The sequence below is a fragment of the Stegodyphus dumicola genome, chromosome X1 (assembly GCF_044657685.1).
Source record: "Stegodyphus dumicola isolate Sdum_Otavi_A_Nest chromosome X1, ASM4465768v1".
Taxonomy (NCBI): domain Eukaryota; kingdom Metazoa; phylum Arthropoda; class Arachnida; order Araneae; family Eresidae; genus Stegodyphus; species Stegodyphus dumicola.
In genome coordinates, this window is record NC_140780.1 from 171,804,437 (window position 1) to 171,832,085 (window position 27,649).

The window sequence follows — 27,649 nt, forward strand, 5'->3', positions numbered from 1 at the left end:
TACATATGCTAAAACATTTGTAATTAGGTACACTGCTCAAAAAAAAAAAAAATGGGACAGTCCTATATCTTCCGATCTACTGGGCCGGTTGACTAAATTCAAATTGCGTTCTTCATGTCTCGAAAGCGCGACTTAGGATATATATTAGATTTATATATAGCACTATTCTAACATTGGTATTTTGACACAAAATCGGACTTTTTCTGAAATAACATACCAATTTTTTTACATATTTCGATTCTACGACTCAAATTACGTTTAAATATGAAATTTTGTAAAATTTGGAGCGAAATTTACGGAGAAATTCACAAATTTATGTTGGCACTTTTTTGTCAGTTTGCGCCAAGAATACTTCACTTGGCGAACTTCTTAATATATGGCAACCTAGTTTCCTTAGGAAAAAAAGTCACCATCGTTCCTTTTTTCCAAATAATATTCTTTATATTATATTTTTAATTATAACTTATTATTTTAAGTAATTTTTTCTTTTCGAATTTCATTTTAATTGTTTAAGTTGCACGTTTTTTTTTTTTTTTTTTTTTTTTTCGAATAACTGTTTTAAAAATTTCTGTTTACCTATTCGAACTGCGTAAATAAAGGTGAAGCGTTTATTTTTTTTTCAAATAGTTTTCTTTATATATGTTTTTCGTCATAGCTATTATTTTAGGTCATTTTTAAATTTTTATACTTTTATTTTAATTGTTTTAAAATTTTCTATTTATTCCTTCGAACTGAGCATTTTAAATATATTTATTAATATCAATTTTCCAGATTTTGATTTTATTTATTTGAACTGCGTTTTTTTCGGAAGAATACTTTGTAACCCAGACTACGATGCGTTTGAAAACTGCATACTATATTAAAAGAGAAAATACAGTAAAGCACAGTTTTACACGCCTTTTAATGTTCCGTTCAGAAAAAATATATATAAATAAGAGAGATGTATAACCGATATTTTAACTTAGGATGACTTGCATACACTGCTTTAAACAGTTTTATCATTGTGCCCATTGCTTTACACAATTTTATCCTACATTTGGTTTCTTAAAATGTTATTCATATTTTAGTCAAATATTTTATTTTTGAAATCGCAAGAATCAAATATCATAAGATTGAAAAGTTTTAAATTTAAAAAAATACGAATACTAAATTTTACGAAAAAATTTATTTTTCTTCTCTGTTTCTTTAAGCATTCTGAAAGTATATTGAAAAGTATCCAACTTTTCGAAACATTTTGGTATTTCTGACAATCATTTTAAATAAAGTTATCACCTTCCATTTCATAAAGGCCCACAAACGGCTGAGCGGTAAAGTTGCTGAACACTGGTAGTTCACTACGGGGTTCGAACCCCGGTAAACGAGCTGGTTGCATGGGCGTTTTCGTGGATTTTCTCATGTGTATCGCGTATGACAGCTGGTTTCCCTTAGAAAGTTCTTCCCGAAGTATTTCGTCAGAGCCTTTATCAGTCTTTAGAGGCTAAACATTTTGAAGCTATGAGATGAAAGGAAAGACTGGCATCAAAAGGTTTTGGTTTATTTAATTATGACAAAGCACACTACGGCTATCTGCCTAAGGGGAGGGATGCCTTCCTGGAGGACTTTCTAAGGGAAACTGGCTCGCATACACGTTACACATGGGGAAAACCACGAAAACGCCCATGCAGCCAGCCCGTTCGCGGGATTCGAACCTCGGACTGAACTACCAGTGTTCAGCGACTTTACCGCTCGGCCGCTAGTTCATCAGGAAGGGGAAAAAACATCTTTAAGTGACATCCACATACATTACTGGATAAACTCCTGAATCTTCAAATAATTCGACTGAGGAAATCATGGGATTCACCATTTATGATACGATATGATGTTCTATAACGTAATTTACATAACCATATAGTTTAAAACCAGTCGCTCTTCACTTTAATCTGCAATGATATCGTTTTGTCTTTTCTGTTAACACAAGCTCAATTGATGGTATTTGCTGGTGTACTCGTCCAAGTGTTTTCTCTTTGAACACCTAAATACTTTGAAGTATCCTGAAAGTATATTCGAAAGCGTCCAACTTTTTGAACATCTTGGTACGTCTGACAGCCAAATTTCCCTGCAAATTTTTGCTTACTTTTCTCCCTAATTTTCTTCTTTCCTTCTACAGTTATTTTCAGTGCTTACACAAGAAAATTAAGATTTTTCGACTGCTAGACTTCCATACATTTTGCATTCTTGTCAATTTTTTAAAATATCAATTATATGAATTACGTTTCAGCTAAAGACAGCTTTTCATTTTCTAGTCATTTTAGCTATAAATAAAGTTTAAAGCGAAGTCCAAAGGAAAATAATTTAATTAAAAGATTTTTGCTAAATGACAAAGAAATAAAACAGTCCAGCAGGGTTTATTCTGTACCACAGAGTAACCCGATTCTTATATCGGCTGAAACAATCTAAATCATATTAAAGATCATGTTTTTTTATACAATCTATAACGCGAGAGAAAAAATTAGCTTCTTAAAACATGCTTTCTAAGAGAATTAATATAAAAATTTATATTTATATATATTTTTTTTAAAGTTGGGACTTGAACCAAACTGTCAGACTTTTAAAGCTTATTTTACATGGTGGTTATTATTAAAGTTCCACTTTGAAATGGTCATAAAAGGAAAACTACCGGACCAAATGTTATCAAACTTAGGAATCGTGTAAAGGAGGTTATGAGAATTTATTTTCGGAGGGAAAAAAAAAAAAAGAGTTCAAAAACTCACCATCAGGGGAAAAATGGCGCTGTATACAATATTGTTAAATGAAATAAAACACGAAAACATCTGTTTAAAATGTGTTTAATATTTTCCGAAACGTGTTACAAAGCATGTTCAATGTAGCGTCCAGCATTTTCCGAAAGCAAGTCAAATCATGTTACTGCATTCTCAACAGCAGCTCTTAGCATATCAGGTTTGGTTTTGGTTTGCTTTATTAGATTACGGCAAAGCACTCGAGGGCTATCTGCCTTAAGGGAGGGATGCCTTCGTGGATGACTTTTTAAGGGAAACTGGCTCGTATACACGTTACACATAGCATATCAGGAGGAATGTTATCAGTGTATCACATTTTTCATTTCTGCCACATTGTTTAGATTATCACCATAAATAGTGCTTTTGAGATAACCTTATAGACAAAAGTCACAGAGGTTGAGGTCTGGTGGGAAGAGGGGAAGTGTTGGCCTATAAGACGTTCATTTTTGAAATGTTGCCTAAGTAACTATGCAACACTCTTGAGGTGGTGCCCAGCCCTGCATAAAAATCGTAGTATCTAAAATGCCACGTTACTGCAGTTCATGTATCACGAAACATTTTAATATTGGCTCTAAGGAACTGCAATCGCAGTGGTCCAGCTGTCGACTGCTCTTCAGAAAAAAATGGTTCAGTTATAAAACTAGCTGTCATTCAACAGTAAACGGTGTGAAATGACTGTTATGCAATCGAATGCCGTAGGAGAATGCAATGGAACTAGATAGATAACATGAGAGATTTCTTTGGCCCAAATCGATTAAAAGCGTTTTGAATCAGTATCTTCATGTTTTAGTGCCGAATTCAGGCTTAAAAAATTACAAATTAGCGATCTGTAAGAAAACGATTTCCAGATTGTACGCACTTGTGAGAGTGATTTGCGATCTCACATTTTCTAATCGCTAATTCGTGGTTTTCACAGACGAAATTCTCACTTACAGGGATGGCGCACTCGACATTTATCGAATTTAACGTCTTTAAATAATAATTTGCCTACTTCAAAGTTTCTTAAGGGTATACAATATATTAAACCCGTTTAACAAAAGGTTAAGTTAGATTCCGACCCATATTTAGTTTAACAATATTGCATACAGCGCCATTTCCCTCCCTGGTGGTGAGGTTTCGAACTTCCTTTTTTTCACGGAAAATAAATTTCCATGACCTCCTTTACACGATTTCCAAGTTTGATAACATTTGATCCAGTCGTTTTCCTTTTATGACCGTTTCAATGTGGAACTTTAATTATAACCACTCTGTATATTATTAAATTTTAATTTGAAGCTATGCGTTATATGTATACCATGCGTAAAATTTTCGCTTTTATGGAAAAATAAAAAATCGAAGCAAATATACTTAGTATAATGGACCAAAACTGAAAACATTTCCCCTCCCTCCGAAAATAAAATATTGAAATTTCGAACTTGAATTTACTGGGTTATCGAAATATTTAATTTGACTTATCTTCTAAGTCCTAGTTCCGACAACAATTCCGTCAAAAATTCTGAATTACTTAAGCTAAAGTTAAAGATTTAGTATATATTCACTGCATGTTAATAAAGTAATCAGAGTGTAATAAAAATAGATTATAGAATTAACGCTGATGTAACTTTTTGTCTGACTGCACAACATGTAATGGAAGAGAAGGTTTGTAGAGATCTGTTTTTCACATGCCTCTAAAAGTAGATGTCATACTACTTCTGTCTCTTCAATGTCAAAATTCTTTCGTTTGAGAGGCAACTTTAGTTTTTGAGAAAGAAAAAAAATCACAAGAAGACAAATTTGAAGAACATGCAGGACGATTGAATATACATACTTATTTTCCGAACACAAGCGGTTCTCCGACTGGTTATTGAATAATGAAAAGATGCATTGTCATGCAATACAAAACATTTGGAATACGTTTTCTGGCTGAATAACGTAAGATTAAAAGTCATCTGCTTAATTCACATCCATTTACAAGTAAACTACTCGGGCAATTGCAGAATAGTTTTGATCCTGAGCTTGTAAGACAAACCTAATATCACTGGATTTAAACACTTCTTTAATCTTCCGAGAACGTTCCTTCTTTAGCTCATATTCCAAGAATATTAAGTAAATACAATTATTGCCAAAGAAATTGAATATTCATTTGCACTACGGCTTGGTAGTTTACTAACGAGTTAACAAAACTTAAATTCTGCTTTTTGTGTCAAAGAATACAACAATATTTTAAATATTTACAAATAAAATATTAAATTGGAGATTTAATTGAAGCCTCATCAGTTGCCTAGCATTTGAAAAAGAAAATATTGTTAAATACTAATTGTTTGCTGCTCAGTCTAACCCAGGCTGCATGGTTGGTTTTCGTAGTTTTTTAGGTTCTCTTTACAAAGATTCTCTATGAAAGCATCTTAATCAAATAGCTCCCATGTTCTTTCTATGTTCAAATAACCAACTAACCTAGTTTAAGTGCGATTTCCAAGTGAAGTTACTAGTAAAATCCGAATACTCATTAAAAATCCTGTAGCTAGCCAATCGGGAGTAACATGAAAGATACGGAACAATAATTGAAATGTTGTTACGGTACGCTGTTTCTTAACTTAGATGGTCATTCCTTAATTAAATAGCCCACCAACAGCCGAGCGGTAAAGACTCTGAACACTGGTAGTTCGGTTCGAGTTTCGAATCCCGCGAACGGGCTGGCCGCATGGGCGGTTTTGTGGTTTTCCCCATGTGTAACGTGTATACGAGCCAGTTTCCCTTAGAAAGTCCTCCACGAAGGCATCCCTCCCTTTAGGCAGATAGCCCTCGTGTGCTTTGCCATAACTAAATAATCCAATTCAATCCTTAATTAAATATAATTGATTTGTAAATTCTACTAGAACTGACGGTAAGAATTGAAGTGGAAATAAGTAATATGGTGTGCAATCTTGATTAATATAAAATTAAAAATATTTGCATAGAAAAATGTTTGCATTCAGACAGAAAGTCTTTTGAAATATTTGCAATTACTTTATAAGAAGGATTTATTAATAACAGCAATAATTACTTATTATATTACTGATGATTAGGATTCAGTTCTTGACAATTACATTCTAAATTAGAATTTTAAGGATATAATGAAAATACGCTACGCACAAAAATACATTTTAGGAAAAAAATGAGTTGATTTTTTATGTTTTAAAACTTCTTAATTCATTTAGTAAACATCTCTCGTTCTGGATTCAATAAACAACGTCTCGTTGTTTATTGAATCCAGAATGTTGGTGTCGTTTATATAATTATTCTTACTTGTCCACAGAATCTGCTGACTTATCCAGCCATTAAGTAGCTGCAGATCATTTCTACATAACCATTGAACTTCCATTAATTCAGTCTCTAGAGGGTTGTATGTTTATATCATAATTTGACTTTTAAAAAAAATGATTATTCTAAATATTATGTTTCTATAAAAATATATTGTGCTTTAAAAATATGGATAATAGTATTAGCCGCTCTTTCAGCCACTTCAAAAGCAACAGTTTGTTTAGAAATAAATTATGCAGTTAATGTCATAAAATTCAAATAAATATCAAACGAAAATTCTCAGTTTTAGACAATTCGATTTAAACGAAGTAAAGTAGCAGACGATAAAACGCCGAAGGTAAAAATTTACTCTTACAAAAACTTACTCTGAAATTTTTTAAAAAAAGAAAAGATACGAGAGAAATTAAAAAGAAATAGTTAAAAATTTGAATAATATCATCTATAATTTAAAAAAATAGCCTTTCATATAGTATTAATAAATATTTATTACGCATCATTGAGGGAAAAAATGTCATATAATAAATTCTCCGTAAAATTTTACTTGAAGTTTAAGGTTAAAAATAGCTGTGGCAATTTAGTGTAACAAAAATCCATAGACCACATTTGGCGTTATTATCGCTCAAAAAAAAGGTGCCAAATTTCAAAACGCGAAATTATGTAAATTCGTGTATATCTTAGAAAATTTTGAGTAGAAAAGTCTAATTTTTTGCAGATATGTTTAAAAATACACCTACTTTAAGATGATGGTAAAAATTTTATAGGTTATAATTCAAAATTTTTTTCGAAAAATCTATAGAAATTATTTAAAAATAAAAATTTAAAAAATAAAACGCAAAAAATGGGTAAATTTTATTTGGAATGAACCAAAATTTCGAAATGTGAGAGAAAAAATCAAAAAAGTTTAATAAAAAAAGAGATATTAATAAATATTTGCCAAATTCAATTAACATTGAGGAGCTAAAATTTTGAGAGCTAATATTTTAAAAACTAATCGTACGATTTTTACAAAACTTGGTATTCTGGCATAATTTGAGTCGTAGAATCGAAATATGTAAAAAAATTGGTATGTTATTTCAGAAAAAGTCCGATTTTGTGTCAAAATACCTATGTTAGAATAGTACTATATATAAATCTAATATATATCCTAAGTCGCCCTTTCGAGACATGAAAAACGTAGTTTGAATTTTGTCAATCGCCCCAGTAGAACGGGAGATATAGCACTGTCCCATTTTTTTTTTTGAGCAGTGTACATAGATCAGGTTAAGTTTTTTTAATATGGTAAAGCGTGCAAGAACTATCTGCCTAAGTAATGAGATGCCTCCATGGAGGAATTTCAAAGTAAACTGACTTTGAGTGCATATAAAAATAATGCATGTAATTTTCATTCAGTTTATATATATTTATGTAAAAAATTCTGATATATGCTAAATTATTGTAAATTACTTTATTCGAAAAATATACTGAATGCAGAGAAATTAAAGATTTGTACATACTGAAAATTAAAAAATATTAAATAGATATAAGTATTTGTGCCTATCCCCGTAAAAAGCATGCATTTGCCTTTAACAAAATACGTAAATATTTATTATAGTATTTATAAATGTATTTGGAAATGAAGGATTTATTCATTTATAAACTCTTGTGAATATTACTATGAAGAAACCTACTTATTAATTATATATAAATTTATAATTATTAAGTATTATCTAAATAAACAATGACTAACATTTAATTGCAAAAGTAAATTGAAATTCTCTTGACAGATGTATGTGTAAAACTATTTTTGCAAGAATTATTCGCAGTGGAAAACAATCTATTAAAAGGTGTTGTAAAGCTTAATCTAACAGATGGCAGTAGCAAAGTAGAATTTTTAGAATATGTATTATTGAAATTAAAGGTAAAAAAATTTGATAAGTATTTAAAGAAGTATTTTCATACATTTTATAATAACTCAGCTCTATGTTTTGAATAATATTAACAAATCCCCCCTTTTTTATTCCTTTCAGAAATATTCAAAGAAAATTAAGTCGATAGAAATGAGAAATCAGCAGCAATATTTAACATATTTTGCTATTAAAATAAAAGGCACTCTAATTTGAAATGAACTGAAGAGAGCATTAAATTACACAGTGACTATGGTTTTTGATTTAAAAGATGCCTTAGAAGCTGAAAATTATGTCATATTTGTAAAAGTAGTTCAGAAAAATGCTCTGTAAATAGAAAAGAAATATTGCAAAATTTTAATGTTAATAATACAATAAACTTTGATTTTAATTTTTGTAATTGTTAACCGAATAAATCTGAACTACCTTAAAATTTCTTTCTAATGTAATAAACGAAAACTTGTGAAAAATGTTTCATTCAAATTAAATCTGTTCTGGCAAAATATAGCATTTAATTCCATTCAGAAAGAAATTTTCTTCACAAATGTATTCTTTCACATACTTGGAACTCTGAAATATTGTAGAAAAAGAATATATATATATTTATCTTTATGATGTAATAACAAAATGTTTACCTTTGATCACATCAAAATCTAATGATCTTAATGGCAAATCACTGAATGTTTTGGGCACCAAGAGGGGTGTTTCACTGCTTTAAGGCAGTGCATGGGAAAACTAGTTTGGGACTCTCCTGTATTTCCTATCTCCATATACCAGTTAGAACTTGAAGTGAATTACCAGTATTTTGCTGCTTGGCCATTCCAACATTATGTAGCTGTTTTCACAATAAATATTTGTGTACTTGCAGAAATAAACAGTCATTTTCAAACAAAAATTATTCAAAGCTTATTAGTAGCTCCAACAGATGAATGAAAAGCTAAAACATTTAGTCTAGCATTGATAGATATTCGAAGAAAATCATGTAAAATATACACAATACTAAGTCTAAGGTCTAGGTTTGTTGGAACTTTGGCAAATTTTGGAATTTTCAGTATTTTAGTTCACCAGTTTAAATCTAGTTAAGTGACATGTAGAAATTATAAAATTAAAATATGTAAATAGCTGTTGATGAAACAATGAAGTATTTATGATCTTAAGGGAATTAAAAGAAACTCATTTATTTATTTGCTTTATAAAACATTTCTTTCAATGTACGTTATTGTAAGCTTTTAAGATTCTTCACATAATTTCTTGTGGAGTTACAAAGTTCTATTGTTCAAATTCTGGAATTGCTGAGATGAAAATTCCCACTAGATAGTCAAACAGAATTTTTCGTTCTCAGCAACGCCTATCACTTTCTTCTCTATTGGTAATGATATTTTCAGCATTTAGATTACAGATTTTGACTAGTGTCTTATTTTAGCATAGCTTAATGCTTAGTTAGCATCTGCTATACGCAACTGGTGATATATCATGAGATTGTTGACTAAAGACATGTTGTTCTGCTAAATTTTGTCTTGCTTCTATCATGCCCAGTGGAAGTTAAACCTGAACTATATTAGTTTAGTTATTTATTTTAATTACATCTATTTCCAACATATGCTTAAGACTTATTTGAGTCCCAAATAAATAAATTCCCACATACACTTACAGCTTTTCTAATCAACAAATCTGTTATTAATTCAAACATCACTAAATGTAATGTTTGTATAAAGAGAAATTTTTAAAAAAAAATTTTTTTCAACAACACACTCAACACAATTGGCTGAGGCTTGTGATTGTTTCCAAGTGTCAACCCAAATGATTATCATGATGTTTGGTACCACAGCATGAGTAATTTCTCAAGGTCATATAGAGAGTCAAATGGTAATAAAAACAAAAAATAAAGAAGATAAAAAAGCAAATAATTGCCAGGTTGGATATAAGTTATACTGTAGGTGTAAAATCAGAGATGAACTTCAGTAAAATGTTTTGATCCGAGATGCAAGCAAAGCAAAAAAGTGGCTATGGAGCCTACAATTTATTGATAGATTTAAACTAATTAATTATTGTATTTCAACATGGAGTTGTTTTATTTAGTGCCAAACTGAAACTAAGAATCAAGATCTTTCACATACTTTCTTTTAGAACAAAGAAAGTCTACTATGCATGCATGAAACATCAAGCATATACTAAAGCAAGATACTACATTAGAAATCTTCCTCCCTTTCTGGGGGAATAAATAAATAAAAATGCTGGTGATCCAGAGATTAGATCACCTCAGATACTGTTCATCTAGATTTTGAACTCTCTACTTTACTGATATCTGAAGCAAATGGAAACATTTTATGCAACACACGACTTCCCTTTTTTCAATGAGATAAATTCAATGATATATATCTCTGTTACTCAAAGAGATGAACACTATGCTGATAGTTATAAAAGGCCTGAAGAAAAGCTAATACAAGTTGCGTTATTTTATCTCTGTCTTTGTGCCAACTTCTTGAAAATCATGCAAGTCTCTCAGTCTAAATTTTCCTGAATGCTTGTCAAAATCAACTTATCGTCATTTTGATAATGGCTTCTTTTTCTCATGTTAATAGGAAACTAGCTTATTCTCTTACACCCTATAAATTAAATCTTACATATTTAAAATTCTACATATTGCATAGTAATGCTTATCTTCATTTGTTAATGTTTTAATGCATAGATGTAATTTTAATGCTTTAATTACCTAGAAGACGCATTACTATTTTTTAATTTTACTGCAAAATGACAAATAAGGCATTTATTAAAAAGAAAAAAATCTAAAAGATTTTGTGGTAAAATCCTAGTATATAAGTACAGCCTTGGCATGATTTTGAAAACTGTCGCCAACACCAAAATGACCTGTTTAATGCTTACCACAAACGTCTGGTTTACTGTTCATCATTATGTCGCCAATCACACGTGCATACGCAGCTCTGCGTATGCCCATGTGCAGTACATGTTGAATGAAAGAAATACTTTCCCATTCTTATGTAAAAGAAAATCGGTTTAATTAATCGTAGTATACGGTACACACGGGATTTGGCGACATAATGATGAAGTCTCTCGATCGAGTCACTGAAACCTGCTTTGTCTTTCTAAATGACTATCTGATTACAACTGCAAAAATTGGCTCTATTGGTATTCAGCTGCCCGAATGATGCTAATGTAATACATAATTTGGCAAGGAAGTGACCGCTTCCAAAGCTGATGCAAAAATCGCTTTATTTCAGTTCGTCATATGAAATTCCCAGACTCGCACATTTTTAAAAATATTTTGATTCCCTGACTTTTTTGGTTATTTTTCAAATTCCCTGACTTTTCCAGGATTTCCAGGCAGTGTGGCAATCCTGTTGAAATAATATTTTGTAGACATTTATTTACTAAAGTGATTAATATAGGTAGTATTTTTTCTTTAGAAAAATTGAAAATAAAATCATTATTTAAACAGTGATTTATTTGAAAATGTTATTCTAATGATTTAACATTTTTTATCCAGATTAGTGAACTATATAATATTTTGAAATGTTTACAGATAATTAAAAATTATAAATGCATGAAATTAAAATTTATTTCTCATTAATAGCTAATTTCACTAAATTCTATATATCTTATACACATCTGTACCTTAATCTGCAATAAAAAGATGTGTATACCTTAGTAAATGTTGCTGCTTTTCCAACAGTAGGATTTTTTACTGTGAATTGAAGTTGCTGCACAAAAGTAGGAACTTTATCAAGAAGTTCAAGCAATTCATTTTTTTGCTGGCCCCCTGGAACCTGCAAAAAAGTTAAATACACACATCTTAAATTTTCCACGCATACACACTACAACAGACAGCAATTCAGATTCTCAACATCATCATTATAGGTCAGTACTGTTTATATATATATATATATATATATAATCCTATGGCTAGCACTTGCCTATCGGGCACTGGCCACTACAAAGGCTGGAAGTGGTGGTCATTTTATTTTGGAGGGACCTAATAGGTGGCCACTGCTACCTCCTCTGATGGAACAGGCAATTTACATCTATGCCTTCTCTGGGATTTGAACCTGGGCCCTTCGGTATCTCAGTCAGCTCCCCTAACCACTATACCATCTGGGTGGCAGTACTGTTTATATAACTTTGAATAAAATACCCAAATAAAAATTATAAGAACTTCCAGGAAGGGAAAACAAGATCAACATTGAAAGACAAAGAAAAAGTCAGGAGCAGTAACTGTAGGCTAAATACAGATTATCATTTATTAAAAAAATAGTACTCCTTTTTGATTTATAAGAATTCCCTCCCCCATTTACAATTATCTCATTACTAGATAAAAAGTGATCACGATTTGTCTTATTTGGAAGAGATACTTATTAATTATCATTCCATTCTCTGAATTCCACAAATTAATATACTTAGAAAAAAAGCTTTAATTTTTTTATAGTAATATGATAGACAATTATTTTTTTGAAAACTAATTCTTGGGATCATTACTCAAATTATACATTAATTTCACATTTTGTCATTTTGTCAGCTTACTGTACTTACTGACTACAAATGAAGAGCTTGTTATAAAGAAGAGTTAGATGAAGAGAAGTTAAATGAAATGATGAAGTTAAATGTGTGCTAATATCGGGAAATATATTTTAAAAACATTTGAATGTTATAAAAAAGAAATATTCTTAAAACACAGATAACAAAGTATGCAGTACTAAGACAGTTTGCATTACCTAAAAACAGGTCCCATAACAGCTTTTCTTCTATACATAGTAGATAACAGGTCTTTGATCTTCAGAAAGCATTTCTAAGATACATCTGTTCAGAAAATATTTACAAGATACACACGTGTCTTGCTGTGTTGTGTTATAGAAATGGAATCTCCAAATTTCAAACAATAATTTGTGATAAATTTTCCTCTGAAGTACTTTTTTGAAAAGCGAAAAAGCATATGGAGGGCATTGCTATAGTAATGGCACAAAACCTTTTCAGTACCCTGGTGAAACTACTGCAGATAAAATCTACTTAGTTCTGGTGCATCTATAACAGATAAAAATACGGTAAGTATTGGAAATCTGCTTCAATCAGACATCTGATACTAAAGAGGATCTGTACAGAATTAAATTTCAACCATTTGAAAGTGTACAAAATTTTAACTTATGACAAGGTTGTACGCCAGATTATTTCCTAAGATACCTCACCTCACATTTGAACAGAAGAATAATAAAAATGAGTGTTTTGTTCTTCTAGAACACATTATGAGTGGCACAGGTGAGAGGCACAGGGGTAAATGGGCGGAATACCAGAATTTCACAATAAGTTGTACAGGTACTGTTCCACTGTACTAACTGTGTAGCTCTGCCCCAAATTTGAAAGAGAACACACCCTACAGGATGATCCGAGGGTCTCTCAACACTCCTCCCTAACGCCAACCACTCAAAAAGCCTTTTGGTTTGCCATGTATTTTGAATACCCCTTGCTGCACATAACACTATACACTTACAAACATCCACACCTCCTCCAGGATTTGAACCTGGGCCCATCGGTATCGTAGTCATCATCATTAAGAACTATTCCATTTGGGTAGCATCCAAAGTGAGAGGAATTTCCTTAAGAAAGTGATATCCAGTGACAAATACTAAATTTTTCAATACAATATTCAAATGAAATTTCAGTCAGGAGTGGCATACTAATAATTCACCATATCCTAATAATGCAAAAATGAGAAAATCTCAATCAAATCAATGTTTGTTTACTTTTTTGTGAGCAATGGATTTTTCCAAAAGACTTCCTGTCTCAAAGAAAAGTTGAATATATGCAAAAAATTTAAAGAACTCAGGTACTACTGTAACACAGTTTTTCCTATTAAATTTTTTTAAATTCAAAACAGCATTTCAATAATTTCACAGCTTTCTGATTTGAGCCAGTATTATTTCTTTTTCTTTTCTAAAGGTACACATTTGAAAAACTGATGTTTTAGTACTGTGGACAGCATCCATAAAATGTAATAAATGAGCTTAAAGCTTTCCAAACAATGCTATAAAGACACAGAACAATGTCTCTGGCTGTATGCAACTTCCCAAAGCACTTACTTTGAAAGACATACCACTGATTTGTAGCTTATGCATAAATACACTCACGTTTGTGAAAATTGCAACACCATGAAGGACTTACGCGAGTGAGCTGAAATTTTCAGGAAATGCAAAGTAGCGCATGATATGCAAATGATTAGAATTGCAAATCCGTAGCGCATGCGTATGCTGAGCAGCGCCCTCTGAACGGCTGATGGATCCGAATAAATAGACGGCTGTAGCGAGGCGTGTATGGTTATCGGTGGTTATCTGCTAGTGGTAAACGTTAACTCAATCTGTACTTATGCCTCGTCGACGAAAGAGAGCGAGATTTGAACAACTTACAGAGTTTGAACGAGGGAGAATCATCGGCCTTCGTGAAGCTGGATTGTCGTATCGTGCAGTAGCCTCTCGTGTGCAGCGTAACAGCAGCACAGTGATGCGCGTTTGGAAGCAGTGGACGGACGAGTGTCGGACAACTCGGAAATCCGGGAGTGGACCCCGAAATGTGACGTCAGCTCGCGATGATAGACAATTGGCAGCACTGTGGTCAATAGCTACAGGTGTTTCATTGTGTGCTTCATCAATTCGTAGACGTCTGCTGCAGTGTGGACTGCGCGCACGGACTCCTTTATACAGGATCCCCCTAACGCACGACCATCGCCGCCTGCGGCTACAATGGGCCAATCAGCATAGAGACTGGCGTGCTGATTGGCAGCATGTCGTGTTTTCTGACGAATCCCGCTTTAATTTGTGGTACCATGATGGCCACATTCGTGTCAGACGCTATGCCGGTGAACGCCACCTTCCGGAGTGCATTATCGAACGCCACAGTGGACGAACACCCGGAGTTATGGTCTGGGGCGCCATAGCATATCATAGACGATCTCAATTGCTACGAATTGTGGGCAATCTGAACAGCAACCGGTATATCCGTGAAGTTCTACAGCCCGAAGCTGTTCCCTTCCTTCAAAGCTTGCCAGGCGCTGTATTTCAACAGGACAATGCCCGCCCTCATACTGCTCGGATTGTTAAATCCTTCTTTGCAGCGCAGCAGGTACAGCTTCTTCCTTGGCCTGCGTGTCCCCCGGATATGTCGCCAATTGAACATGTGTGGGATGTCATTGGTCGGCGTCTTGCTTGTGATCCTCATCCTGTTGCGTCTGCAGACGAACTTTGGGTACGCATACAAACGATATGGAATGCTCTTCCTCAGTCAGACATTCAAACTTTGTTTGACTCCATGCCACGTCGTGTAGCAGCACTTATTGCGGCGCGTGGTGGCCACACAAAATACTGATTCTGATCTCTTGTTCTTGTTTGTTTGCTTTGAACATTTAATCATTTATTTGTACCACTACCACTCAACTGTGTATTAAATTGCATTCAATTATGACGATTCCTTCTTGGTGTTGCAATTTTCACAAACGTGAGTGTACTAAAATTTACATGTAGCCAATCTCATTACTCTTTGGCAACACAATACATATTACAAACGAGGACTAAATATATCTGATTTTTTTAACCAGTACATAAAAGAAAAAATTTGGGTGTTTTATCTGTTTCAAACGACCAAAGAAAATTACCTAAAAGATAATTATAGGTCATTAGGTTAATTAGATGGGAGCACTCTGACTTTAAAATATCAGACATTTTAATGGTCAAAGTTTGAATAAATTAAAATGCAAAAATTACCTGATATGAAAACTGACGGACCAATTTATATAACTTATTTGCCTCCTCTGCAAAAAATTCTGCCTGCGTAAAAAGATCCTGCAAAAAATTAGAATTACACTTATAAGGTTTAAAATTTGAATATTAACATATTAAAAGGAATAAAGTTACAAAAAAAACTAGAAACTCCATGAAACAGTCTAAACTTTCAGGTGCATACTGTTAACTCTGAAGAGGTTATCACACATGGCTAGAGTCCCTGCTAGATGGGACTTTTCTGAGAAATGAGATTCTGGTAGCCCTAGATCAAACGGGAGGAATCCTAGAAAAAAGAGCCCCACCTGAAGCAAAGTTCCACCTAGCTACGGAAACAATGTTGCGGCTATGCGGGATTTTTTTTCAAACCTCACCGAAAATGTCTCGCTTGAACCTCAGTCCCGAGTAGAGACAACCAATCAGACAAAAAGTTCTGCTTCTGAAGCCTCACGTGATCCCAATCTGAGCAATAATTGATTAGTGTTTGGCATTCAAGTCTTTGTAGTAAGTGAAAATGGTAACATAACTACGTGGATTTCTTAGAATTGTCCCTTTCAATGTCAAGTGCCACGTAGCCGAAACATAATGTGGTTGGGACTTCAGAAAATAAGTATGTAGTTAGAAATTATTTATCAGAAAGCACATTTTTAGTGAGGTACAGTAATCAGCTCCTTTTTGGGAGGGGGAGGGGAAAGGTGAACAGAGAACAACTGCGAACAAATTGAGAATGATTTACATCCACCTTGTATCAAAAAAAATCACTACATAAAATAACATGAATATCTTTTTGCAAGCCAATGGCATTTGAAAAAACTGTCCTTTACATCTTACTTGTATCACCTCCCCTCTGATTACAGCAGGTCTTCTACATTAAAATATAAATTTCATTGGAAATTTTAAATACAAAGTGTTGAAATTCATTCAGTTTTGGTTGGTTAATTTAATTATGTTAAGAATAAATAAGTGAAACTGTCTAAAATTCATATTTATATACGAGAAAAATGACAAAAACCACATATTAAATAGTTAATTTTTAACTATTAGAAGTCAATTCTTTAGAAATAGATAAATCTATGATTTGAACTGATTTCCTGCTGTCTTGATACAATTATCTTACATTCAGTATCACTACAGAAAAGAAATCATCAACGGCTTCAAAATAAAATGATTTAAATTTTATATTCATTTATCTATTCAAAACAATAATGACACGAATTTCACAAAATTTTCATTTCCTCTTTCAATGAGATAAGCAGACAATTCTCTGCAGTATGCCTCCAGCAGAAAGACACTGAACAGATGAGCATTTTGTTTGCTCAGTACCATTCAAATGTACTTCTTTCATTTTTCTGGTAACTACTGCATAGTTTTCTTTAACCTTTTCGAAACGGCGCACCTTTGTTTAAGACGCTCGTGCAGGACGGAAGAGAATCGAAGGCAGTCACAGTACAGGATGGACATTTTGCATCGCTAAGCCTAATTTTATAACAAAAATCAGAAAAGCAAAAGTTTCGCTTCTAGCATCGTAATTTTTGGTATCATTTTAGATTATTACTTGAGCTGTTATATATGTTAAAATTAGCCCTTAAAACATTTTTTTCTTAATTTTACATGAAAATATACTTAAAAAATTGCTTATCTTCTAAAATAATTTTCGGAAGTGCTATTCAAATTATTCCAAAGTTTTAATTGATAAAATCCATCAATAAAGTTTAAAATTAATAAAAAGAACACAATAAAGACTATTTACAGTAAGAAGTAACAAAATTTAAAATGAAAATGAGTGTGGTAAATCTCGAAGCACAGAGAAGTATCACTTTGTAACTCTTAGAAAAAGTATCACTTTGTAACTCTTACAAAAAGTATCACTTTTTAACTTAGAAAATGAATCAGTACTCTCATTTGCATTACTTAAATGGTTCACTAACCATACTAGGGTATTCTTCCTCTGATAAATAGCGCCTTCCTGCCATAATAGACTGGAGGTGAGGCTTTCTTAAATAAAAAAAGAAGGAACGGAAACATATCTGAAGGCAATGCAAAACGTAAAAAAAACTCCGCACAGTAACCCTAAAAGACCCTACATAGTAGAGGGAAAAATAGAAAAAAAGGAATTTGATATAAATCAGATACGAGAATGTTTTCATTAGCACGCAGCGATTTAAAGAGCCAGCCTCTGTTTACGCTTTCCCTCCCCCCCCACTCTCGAACAGCTGATGAGTAAAAGTCAAGTAGAATATATCAAACTCAAGGTCAGGAACCTAAAACTGTGTTCATTTCAAAAGTAATGGACACAGGATGCCATCTAGTGGCCTTCAGAAAAACGTTCCACCTTAAAATGCATATACGCATCACCCATCCTCTGAATGCGATCTTTACTGATGCGTGGATGGGACACCCGGCTGTAAGAGACGTTCTTAGGGAATGCGTATATGGGACGCCTGTCCTGAAAGGGTTAATCAAAGTGGATAAAATTATCAAAGGCTTGCTTCATTCAAATTCTAAGACATAACCTTGCCCTAAATATGATGATGATGAAAAAAAGATTCATTTCTAGGAAGCTTTTTCTGTACTTCTTTCATTTTCCTGGCAGATTTTTTTTATCAAAGTGGATCAAATTATCAAATGCTTGCTTCATCCAGATTCTAAGACATAACCTTGCCCTAAATATGATGATGAAACAAAAGATTCATTTCTAAAAAGCCATTTTTCTTCAACACCCATCAGCTAGTAATCAACTACTATTTATTTTTTGTCATCAAACTTTGAATATATTTGCATTTTAATTATGTTATCTAGTATTGAACTTCTTGTTTTACACTTCAGTGTAGCTATTTTAGCAGATCATAACCAATTATAGCCTTATTTCATTAGATTTTTTTTCCTTAACCCATTTAATAGTTATATACATTCATGAAACATCCTGCTTAAAATAGTTATATTCTGTTATGTCCCAAAGTACAGCTCTAATGCTATATGTACAAGATAAAAGAATATCTCACATAAGAGGATAATTTTCACTGTCAAAAGGCTTATTAAAATGGATTTTGAACAATTTTAGGCAGTTTGAAAAGTACTCAGGAATGTTTCTAACACTTAGTCATGAAAGGTATTCATTATTTTGGTCCCTCTAAAGTTGTATCATACTTTGGATACTTCATTGCAGTACTTCTGTTTTAATGTTGAGCTTCAAAATTCTTACCACATTCTCTAAAACTGAAAGAACATATTTAAATGATATCATGCCCTATTTTTATAAAGGCTAAAAATATGTAGTAAAGTATTACTTCGTGAGATCTCTCAGAATACTTTAAAATTAGCAAGGCAAGTAAGAGATCTTAACAAACAAGCTACTCCTGTCATTTCCCGTAACGAGAATAAGTAATGACTATTTATTTTATTTTGATAAATACAAAGTAAGAATGTTCACTTTTTATAAATATGATTTACAAAAAAGCATGTTATATTTATGGAAAGGTAACTATTACTGACAGAGCTGTAGGTAGGGATTTTAGCACCCGGGGACAACTGAAGATTTCATACCTCCTCCTGCTTGCCCAAAATGGGAAACATTTCATTCTAAAATTTCATACTTGATTCTACCCTTGCCTGCCCCTAGCTACTTCACTGATTACTGATGTAAGAATTTAAAAGCTGAATGATTTTATATAATTTCACAGAGCATAAGAAATAAACTAATAACTACAGCTTTACTCCTAAAGCCATGCAAATATAGCCCTTTGTCTCATATTCTATGGAATTCTAATTAGAGTTGTAAAACCAAAGTTTCATTTCTGTTATTTTCTTAAGATATATATATCCCCAGGAGTGAAATAAATCTAACTTGTATAAACAGTGAATGCACACAGAATAAATAATTTTATTCCTTACTTTTACCTTTTACACTGTAATCCAGTGAAACCTCAGTTCATGAACTTAATTCATTCCAGAAGGCCATTCATCAATTGAAATATTCATAAGCCACAAATTTCCCCTTAGGAATTAATGCAAACTACATAACCTGTGTCTGGACCACACATGGTTTATTTTTATTCTATAACAGTACTTTTTGCACAAATTCATAACCAAAAACTAATGGAAAGAAAAAATAAATGAAACTTAATTTTATTGTACCTGTACAAAGCAGAGCGTATGAAGATGGCAGCATAATTACAAAATGATCAGAAAGATGCTAATGTTTCGATACGAAATTTCCTTCCACTAAGAACAGCAGTGTCAGTTGTCTCCGTTTGAGACTCACTGGGACTCTGTTTCAGTCAACATTTGTCTAATGTAATTTTTTGTTGCATACTGCTGTTTACTTTTTCAGTGTTATATCACTTCATGAAAGCTTTGCATCTTACCCCATTTTGAAGAAATTTCAGAAATCAGAAAACTAGGCTCATTTTTCTTTTTTCCTCATCTTCTAAAGACATTTCTTCCACAATTGACTTTGTTGCTGCTTCTGAAATTGTATTTTTTTGCGATCATTTTTATGGTCCTTCAGTAACTTCTACACATCTTCATTAACTTTCTGGGCTATGGTTTTAGCTAGAGATACAATATCATACATAAGGAAAAAATTTTAATGATTTTTTTCAGAAGACTCTGGGTATCAATTATGTGGCATAAGATACCTCAAAACACCTATGAAATTTATATGTAGCCAATTTGAATCTGTGCAACTCAAGACACCATTCACTATCCAAGGCAATTTTTGTTCAAATAATTTGTGCCATGAGGCATTCATGATCCGAGATTTCACTATATAAGAAGTATCTCTAACATCTTCACACTTAAAAGATAATTTTAATTTATAGATAAATGAAGTTCTACAAAAAAGATATTTTGTTTAGACGCTTTTCAAATATCTGCTTCCCTGCAAAGAAATTTGAAAAAGTATTCTTGAGGCAAAGCAATATGTTGTCAAAATAGTTATATGGCAATTCACAATGTCACCAAAAATATTTATGTAGCAACCCAGGTATGCACATAGCATGTCTGTTTTGGCCGGTGCAGAATGCCGAAAAAAAAAAAAAAAAAAAAACTAATAAAACACTTTGAAAAAGGTAAGTGTTTTATTAGTTTTATTTCTTGTTTTTTAATTTTATTGATTGATTGCTCTTGTACGGAATTCTTAGTGTGCTGAAATAATGGCATTCAATGTGCTCTTGTACGGAATTCTCAGTGTGCTCAGTGTTTGAAAATGGCTGCTGCTTTTTGTACATTAGCTTCCAAAAAATTAGTCACCAGTGAATTCGCAAATGCTCTTCAAAACCGGCAAAAAGTTCACAACTTTTCTGTTGAAGTGCAGATAAAGAAAAAATACATTTTTTTATTACATATTAAAATTTGATGCATAAACTAATGAACATAAAACATATATTAGATATTCTGAATACATTATTTCATAAAATACCTTTGCTTTATACTAAACAAGCCAAATATTCTAAGCACTAAACACAGAAACTTGTAACATGCGATTCAAAATCATAAGACTGATTTTTGTCATAATTACATTATCAGTGTCTACATTTTTTTAGTCCATTACTTATACATTCACATACAATATAAATCAGACCATGATATTTTAAGCAAGGCTAAAATGCAAATTTTCAAGAGCTTGAAAAGATGCTATAAATAAGAATCAAACACTTATGACCCGGAAAAGATTCTACTTTTGAAATGATGTGCAAATTATTTAGTTGCAATGTGTGATTTATTAGAATATGACAAAGTACACTATCTATCCAACAGAAGGATTTTCTAAAGGAGGCTGGTTCACACTCACACACTGGAAAAACTATTGTAATTTTGGTTGCTCTTGTATACAATAATTATTCAATTGTGATGCTTTAAACTGTAACCATTTCCTCAGATGATAAAATTAAGCTGCCTGCCTAATAAGAATGCTTATAGCAAAACCTGCTCCCACAGAATAAAAATTATTATTCATTACAACTAGGCTGTGTTTCAATTATTTCAAAATTTAGGTTTGCTAAGTAACTGCAAACTGACATGCTTCTTTACCAAACTATTTTTTAAAGAACCAGTTTCTGGATATGAATAGATGAAATTCTCAAAATTTTGTCTAAAACTGAAAAAGCTTTTAAATGCTGTGTTGTCTTTTAAGCAGTGAACTTAATTACAGCTGTTTTACTGGCAATTTCATTATGAAATAACCAGCTGTTAAAAATATTATATAAATATTTTTAGTCTCTACTACTGACTACAGAATTAACCAGTAATGTATTTGACATTAACAATTTTAAAGATGCCTTCATATATTCTAAAAATATACAGCATGTAAAGAATTTATGCAAATACATTTTTCTTGCATTAATTATTCATAGGATTAAATCACACTTTTTAAAGCATATGCTGTGGTAACTAGCATTACTCTGGCTAAATGTTTCAAAGTTTGGGAAATTTTGTTAAAAGTTCTAATTTCCTTTCCTGGTAGAGAATAAAATGAGAATAAGGCTATCGTTTTACAGCAAAATTTGGTTAATCTTTGGATTATGGTAACTTGGCGATTTTTTGGCGACCAACCCTGCTACAGCAATTTGCTAGTTTCTGTTTGGACGCTATTTTGTTTTCACGAAATAAAGGCTTTTCTTCCCCCCCCCAACTATCTGCTAGCCGAATTACGCTTATGCTAGAACTTTTATGGAACAAAAGTGCTTAATCATGATGAAGATTAGGTGCGAAATTGGGACAAAGAGCAGAATTGCCCACTGCTTGCCGCGTTTTTAAGAATTGCACATACACAGTATCATCCATGTACACGTCGACCTATTTTCACTTAAAAAAACATCCCAGAATTGCACAAAAAATGGCATTGCACACACTCTTGACTTTATCCATGTACACTGCTAAAGTCGTAGCTAGTAACCTTTATCGCCTTACCAAAAGGTAGCCAAACTACCTGTTACCATATTCCAAAGATTAGCCCAAAATTTGATTAATTACAGTGAGTAGCTTGTACTGTAGTCATATCAACATAGAGCTTTGAGATAAGCACATCTGTTGTTTCAGACTTTCTAGGGTTGACACTGCAGTTCTTGTTTTGAACTTTCTCACTTATGTAGTCTTAATATATATAAGCCTCCTTTCTACAGTGTCTGACTCATTTGCCTCAAATATGGATGCATCTTACAGGGTTCGTACACATTTCTGCACACGGAAATTAAGGACTTTTAAGGACCATTAATGAAAAAAATTAAGGACCTATGAGCAAATGAGAACTGAATAAATTCAATTATAAATATTACCTATGACTGAATTTCACTTTTGTAATACCATTCTAAAAATAAAATAGATCCCTAAGTATGACACATTATTATTAAACATGAATTAACAAGTTAAGTTTAAAATTAATTAAAGTTTGAGAATAAAATAAACTTTATGCAATTTACAAGTAGCATTAAATATTTTACACTTATAATGGTTGGACATATTTGAAAGATAAGTGACATTTATATTTTACTAACAGTTAGCTTTATGTTGATTTTTTTTTTATGTCTCATTTTGTCACATACTTGTTCAGTCTAGAGATTTAGTAAATAGCAGGCAGATTTTATGTCAAGCGTTATAGGTTAAAATGAGAAGTAAGATCATAACAAAAGACTGAATGTTGTCACTGCTGTTGCTTGTCTAGAGAGAGACCTGCTGATTAAAACAAACCTGAAAGGCCTGTTGTAGGCACAGCTGGCAAGTTTTGAAAGTGTTGTTGTTACAAAACATTTATGTCTTGTAACAACAACACTCAACAAAATATTTATGAGTCATTTTAATTTGAAGCCTTCCCAGACATTTTGGCAAATTTTTATCAAATTCTTTCTGTTTAAGCCTCTTTTCTAACAATCAGAATTTTTCTCAATATGCAAACCAATGCTCTGACTAGTTTCTGCATGCTTTATCTGCTAACTTGTCAACCTCTCCACAATATACCTATGAGGGTTTACTTGATCTGGTAAAAGTTAAATAGTTCCAACACCTCCCCCGACAAATGCGAAGCAAATTTTTGCTATGTGTGCAAGTAACTATAATATCAGACAAAGGCTTAAATAAGCCTCTTATTTAAAAAGAACTTAGAACATAAAGGCATGTTCTGATGCTAACAAAATCAATTACAGCTCATGGTGACATTATTAAACAAGAACAGTAAAATTCAAACTTTTAGTGCTCAAAGATTATACAATTTAATTTTAATTTAAGCTGGCTCATTAACTCTGTCATATGAGAAAATAAAAACAGGAAATTCTAGTGAAGGCTGAAATCATGAACAACTGGGTAATTTACATAATCACTGTACATATCTTTGAAGAATAATTTTCTTCATGTATTTAGTTATTTTTTCAACAGGTTTCCTTTTCATTTTAGAATTTTTGCATTTAAGTAAAAATTTCTGTTATTCCAAAATAAAATTAAAAAAAAAAAAAAAAAAAAAAAAAGTGCATTTAGAATGTATAGAAAAAGCGGCTAATTTTATTACTTTAGTAATATGAACATTCAGAAGAAATATGAAATATACATGGTAAGGGTCGGTTACAGAGCTGGTGTGGCAGAATTTTTAGAATTCAGTGACACACCGAGCAACAAAATCTAAAAATGGCAAAACTTTTAGAATTTAGAGCAGACATTGGAAGCAGAATTTAGAAAGGCACTAGGCAGCAGAAAGATTGTGCAGAGATTGCATTAGGAAGGAAAATGCCTAGTGCCAGCTCGGTGTATGATGCATTAAGACATATTAGATGAATCTTTTAAAAGCCTAAGTTTTCAATTTCTTTTATCAATAAAAAAATTCCTTTCTATAATGCCTGCTCATGTGATAAGATTATAAGCATTTTTGATCTTTTCCATACTTGTGTCTAGTGAAAAGTAGAGAAAACAAAGGGAAGATAAACATGTTAAGAAAAAGATTCTAGTATCAGAAGTAAAACATTCAAATATTATGTTTTCATTGTTCTTCCAGATGTTCTCCAAAATGTAAGAAATTCATCGCAAACTTTGTGTAAAATACATCCATTATGTGTTAATAATATGGAGACATTTTTTATTTTGTCACATATCTCTAGAATCTTTTAGAATTGTGGTTCTATAAATCTTGCCTTCTTATTATTTTAAACTTTCGAAACTCCAATTTCTAAAATTCTAAAGAAAAATTATCCCTTCCAATTCTGTAATAGCAAAAAGCCAGAAATATTTTGGAAAAAAAAAAAAAAAAAAAAAAAAAAAAAAAAAAAAAAAAAGAGAGAGAGAGAGAGAGAAAAAAGTGTAAAAATAATTTTATAGAGAAAACTGATGCATATTCTGATACGATTACACAGGGAAAAACTCTTACTATGAAAAAATTTTAACAAAGACATTTTTAATTTAACTATATAGCTAATTTTGCTTTTGCTAAGAACTGTTTCGTAAATTGTGCTTTATACACACATTTTCTATACATTATACCTTGTTTATTTTTCAGACTCAAAATACTGTATTATAAGTTGCCAAAATAAAACTTAATAATATGACAGCGAAAAATACAAATGTTTTATTTTAATGTTATTTTTAAGTATAATTTCAATATATTACTATTATTTTAGTGAAATTTATCAATGTTACAATGTTTTAAAAACAATTATCAAAACATTCCAAGATGTAGGAATTAAAAACTTTTTATAGAAACTGATCATAAAATCGACAAAATGCTGATAAGTCGCCAAATTCAGAAGCGTTTAACAAAGGTGAAAAGTTGTTCAAGAGCTCTTAGAAAAAATGAATTCCGAAATGCAATGTTACACTTCTTGCTTAGAAACTCCAGTACCCCCACCATTTATATTAGAAATAGGAACAAATTATAACATATGAACCCATTCAAAAGATAACCATATATATCAGTGAATCGCCAAATATATTCCTCCAAAATGAAAATTCACACTCAAAATGGCAGTTGTAAAAAGAGACAGACATTTCTGATGATTAAAATAAAGGACCTTCTGCCAATTTTGGCCAAAATTAAGGACTTGTAAGGACCACAAATCGATTCCAAAAAACTTAAGGACTCTTAAGGACTGTACGAATCCTGTTTTATGAAGGCAATTCAAAAATAATTTCAAATGTAGTTGGAATTCCTCATGTATGAAGGGGAGATTTCATGTGCTAAAAACTAAATTATACATATTTGGATGGACAAACGATTCTCGTTTAAACCTATTAATTTTTTTATCATTAACATAAATTCTGCAATGATGTTAAATCAGTTTTATAATACTGCCTTTTTTTCAATGTATAAAGAAACTGACCTAGCTTCGAGTTAAATCTGATAAATTTTAGTCATGCAGGAGAAAGTAAAACATTGGTATCTTTTTGAAGAAGTTAATTCTGAAACAAAGTGAAGGTATACACTTTTAAGAATAAATTTTTATCAGTTTTTTTCCCCTCCAAATAAAGGAAAGATATACTGATGGCATAATAGCTGTTTTAGAACACAACACTTGACTTTGTTACTGATCAACTTTTTAACTATTGAAAATAATACAAAATCTGAAACCTTGCTTTAAAACTCATGGGATTTTCTGAGTAACCTTTTTTAAAAATTAAACTTCATCCTAGCTTGTAAACCATACTAATAAAATCACAACTTACATACCCTAATTTGATATCACATTGTCATTAATATGTTTTAGAAACTTCATCACGTCTTTTTTCTCAATCTCTATGATTATTTCCATTCCAAGAAACAGTAAAAGATGAAACAATAAAAGAGAGATGAAATTTTGGTAAAAGACATGAAATGAAGACTTCATGCGTTACAATATTCTGAGAAATTCTTAGTAATAACAGTATTAATTTACACAAGCAGTTTCTCAGTATTACTAAACAAATCATTACAACAGAGGTAATATTTATTTCCATGGTCCTTTAATGACATATCACCATGACGGGTGCACTATGCACCTTCAAATTTTATACAGCTCTTTACATCTTCAAACAATGGACAATGCAAAGTGATGATCTGGCAAGATGAAAAAGCCTGGCACATTTCTCATGTATCTTGAAAAACCTTTATGCTATCAATACAGCACTTTTACCTAAATGTAATATGAATAGTGAGCTGCGAGAACATGTTAGGACTGCTTTGAGTGAGTTAAAATATTTTATAATTAAGAATTTCGACAGATTACAATCTGTTAACTATTGTGAAGCTTGTGAGGCATGTTTGAAAGCCTCAATTATGATACTTTTCTATGTGGATATGGTATTGCTATTTAGGTGAGAAAATGTAAACAAAATGTCAAATGACTGCAATTTACTTGTTTTGGCAGCTGCTGGATTAGAAAATTTTTTAATCTCTCGATGTAAAAAACTTCTGAAAGAAAAAAAATCAATCATACAGAAAAGAAATTAGGCATTAAAATATTAGAATGATTTCTAATAACAGAATTTTAGTGCAACGCTTTTCCTTGTGGTAAAATTAAAGATGAAATCAAGAACAAACCTGAAGTAATTTCTTCTGTTCCAAGGTGGAAAATTCCTCGTCTACTCATTACAAATGTGCCAAATGAAACTGAACATAAAGATGTGTTAACAATTCTCTTTGACCAAAATCCTGATATTTTTTTGAGATACTAAATATATTAATAACATGAAATTTTGTTTTACTCTTAAAAAATCATAAAACTCAATGCAAGTTGTCAAAATGAAACCTGAGCTATACTGCCAGCGGCTGTCATTTAGATATTTGCATTTTGAGTGGTTCAATTGTAAAGTAGAGTATTTAATTCAATAAATAGATTCTTTAAATGCCTTGGCTACAATCACAAAGAAGCTGTCTGCAGAAACTCTACTGCTTGCTTCAAATGTGTAAACGAGTGCAAAAGTGAGCACTGTCAAATTCAAGCTAGCATAAATTGCATCAAGTATAATAGAAAAATCACAGATA

At 31.9% G+C, this 27,649-nt stretch overlaps 1 protein-coding gene across 1 annotated transcript in view; it reads right to left on the minus strand.

Annotated features, from left to right (window-relative positions):
• LOC118192042 (alpha-catulin-like) overlaps window positions 1-27,649 on the minus strand; it is a 146,284-nt gene that overhangs the window by 18,234 nt on the left and 100,401 nt on the right. Inside the window, exons 14-15 of the mRNA XM_085807804.1 lie at window positions 15,700-15,777; window positions 11,602-11,724 (exon numbers count right to left, since the gene is read on the minus strand). Coding sequence (XP_085663930.1) covers window positions 11,602-11,724; window positions 15,700-15,777 — 201 coding nt within the window. The remainder of the gene's footprint in view (window positions 1-11,601; window positions 11,725-15,699; window positions 15,778-27,649) is intronic.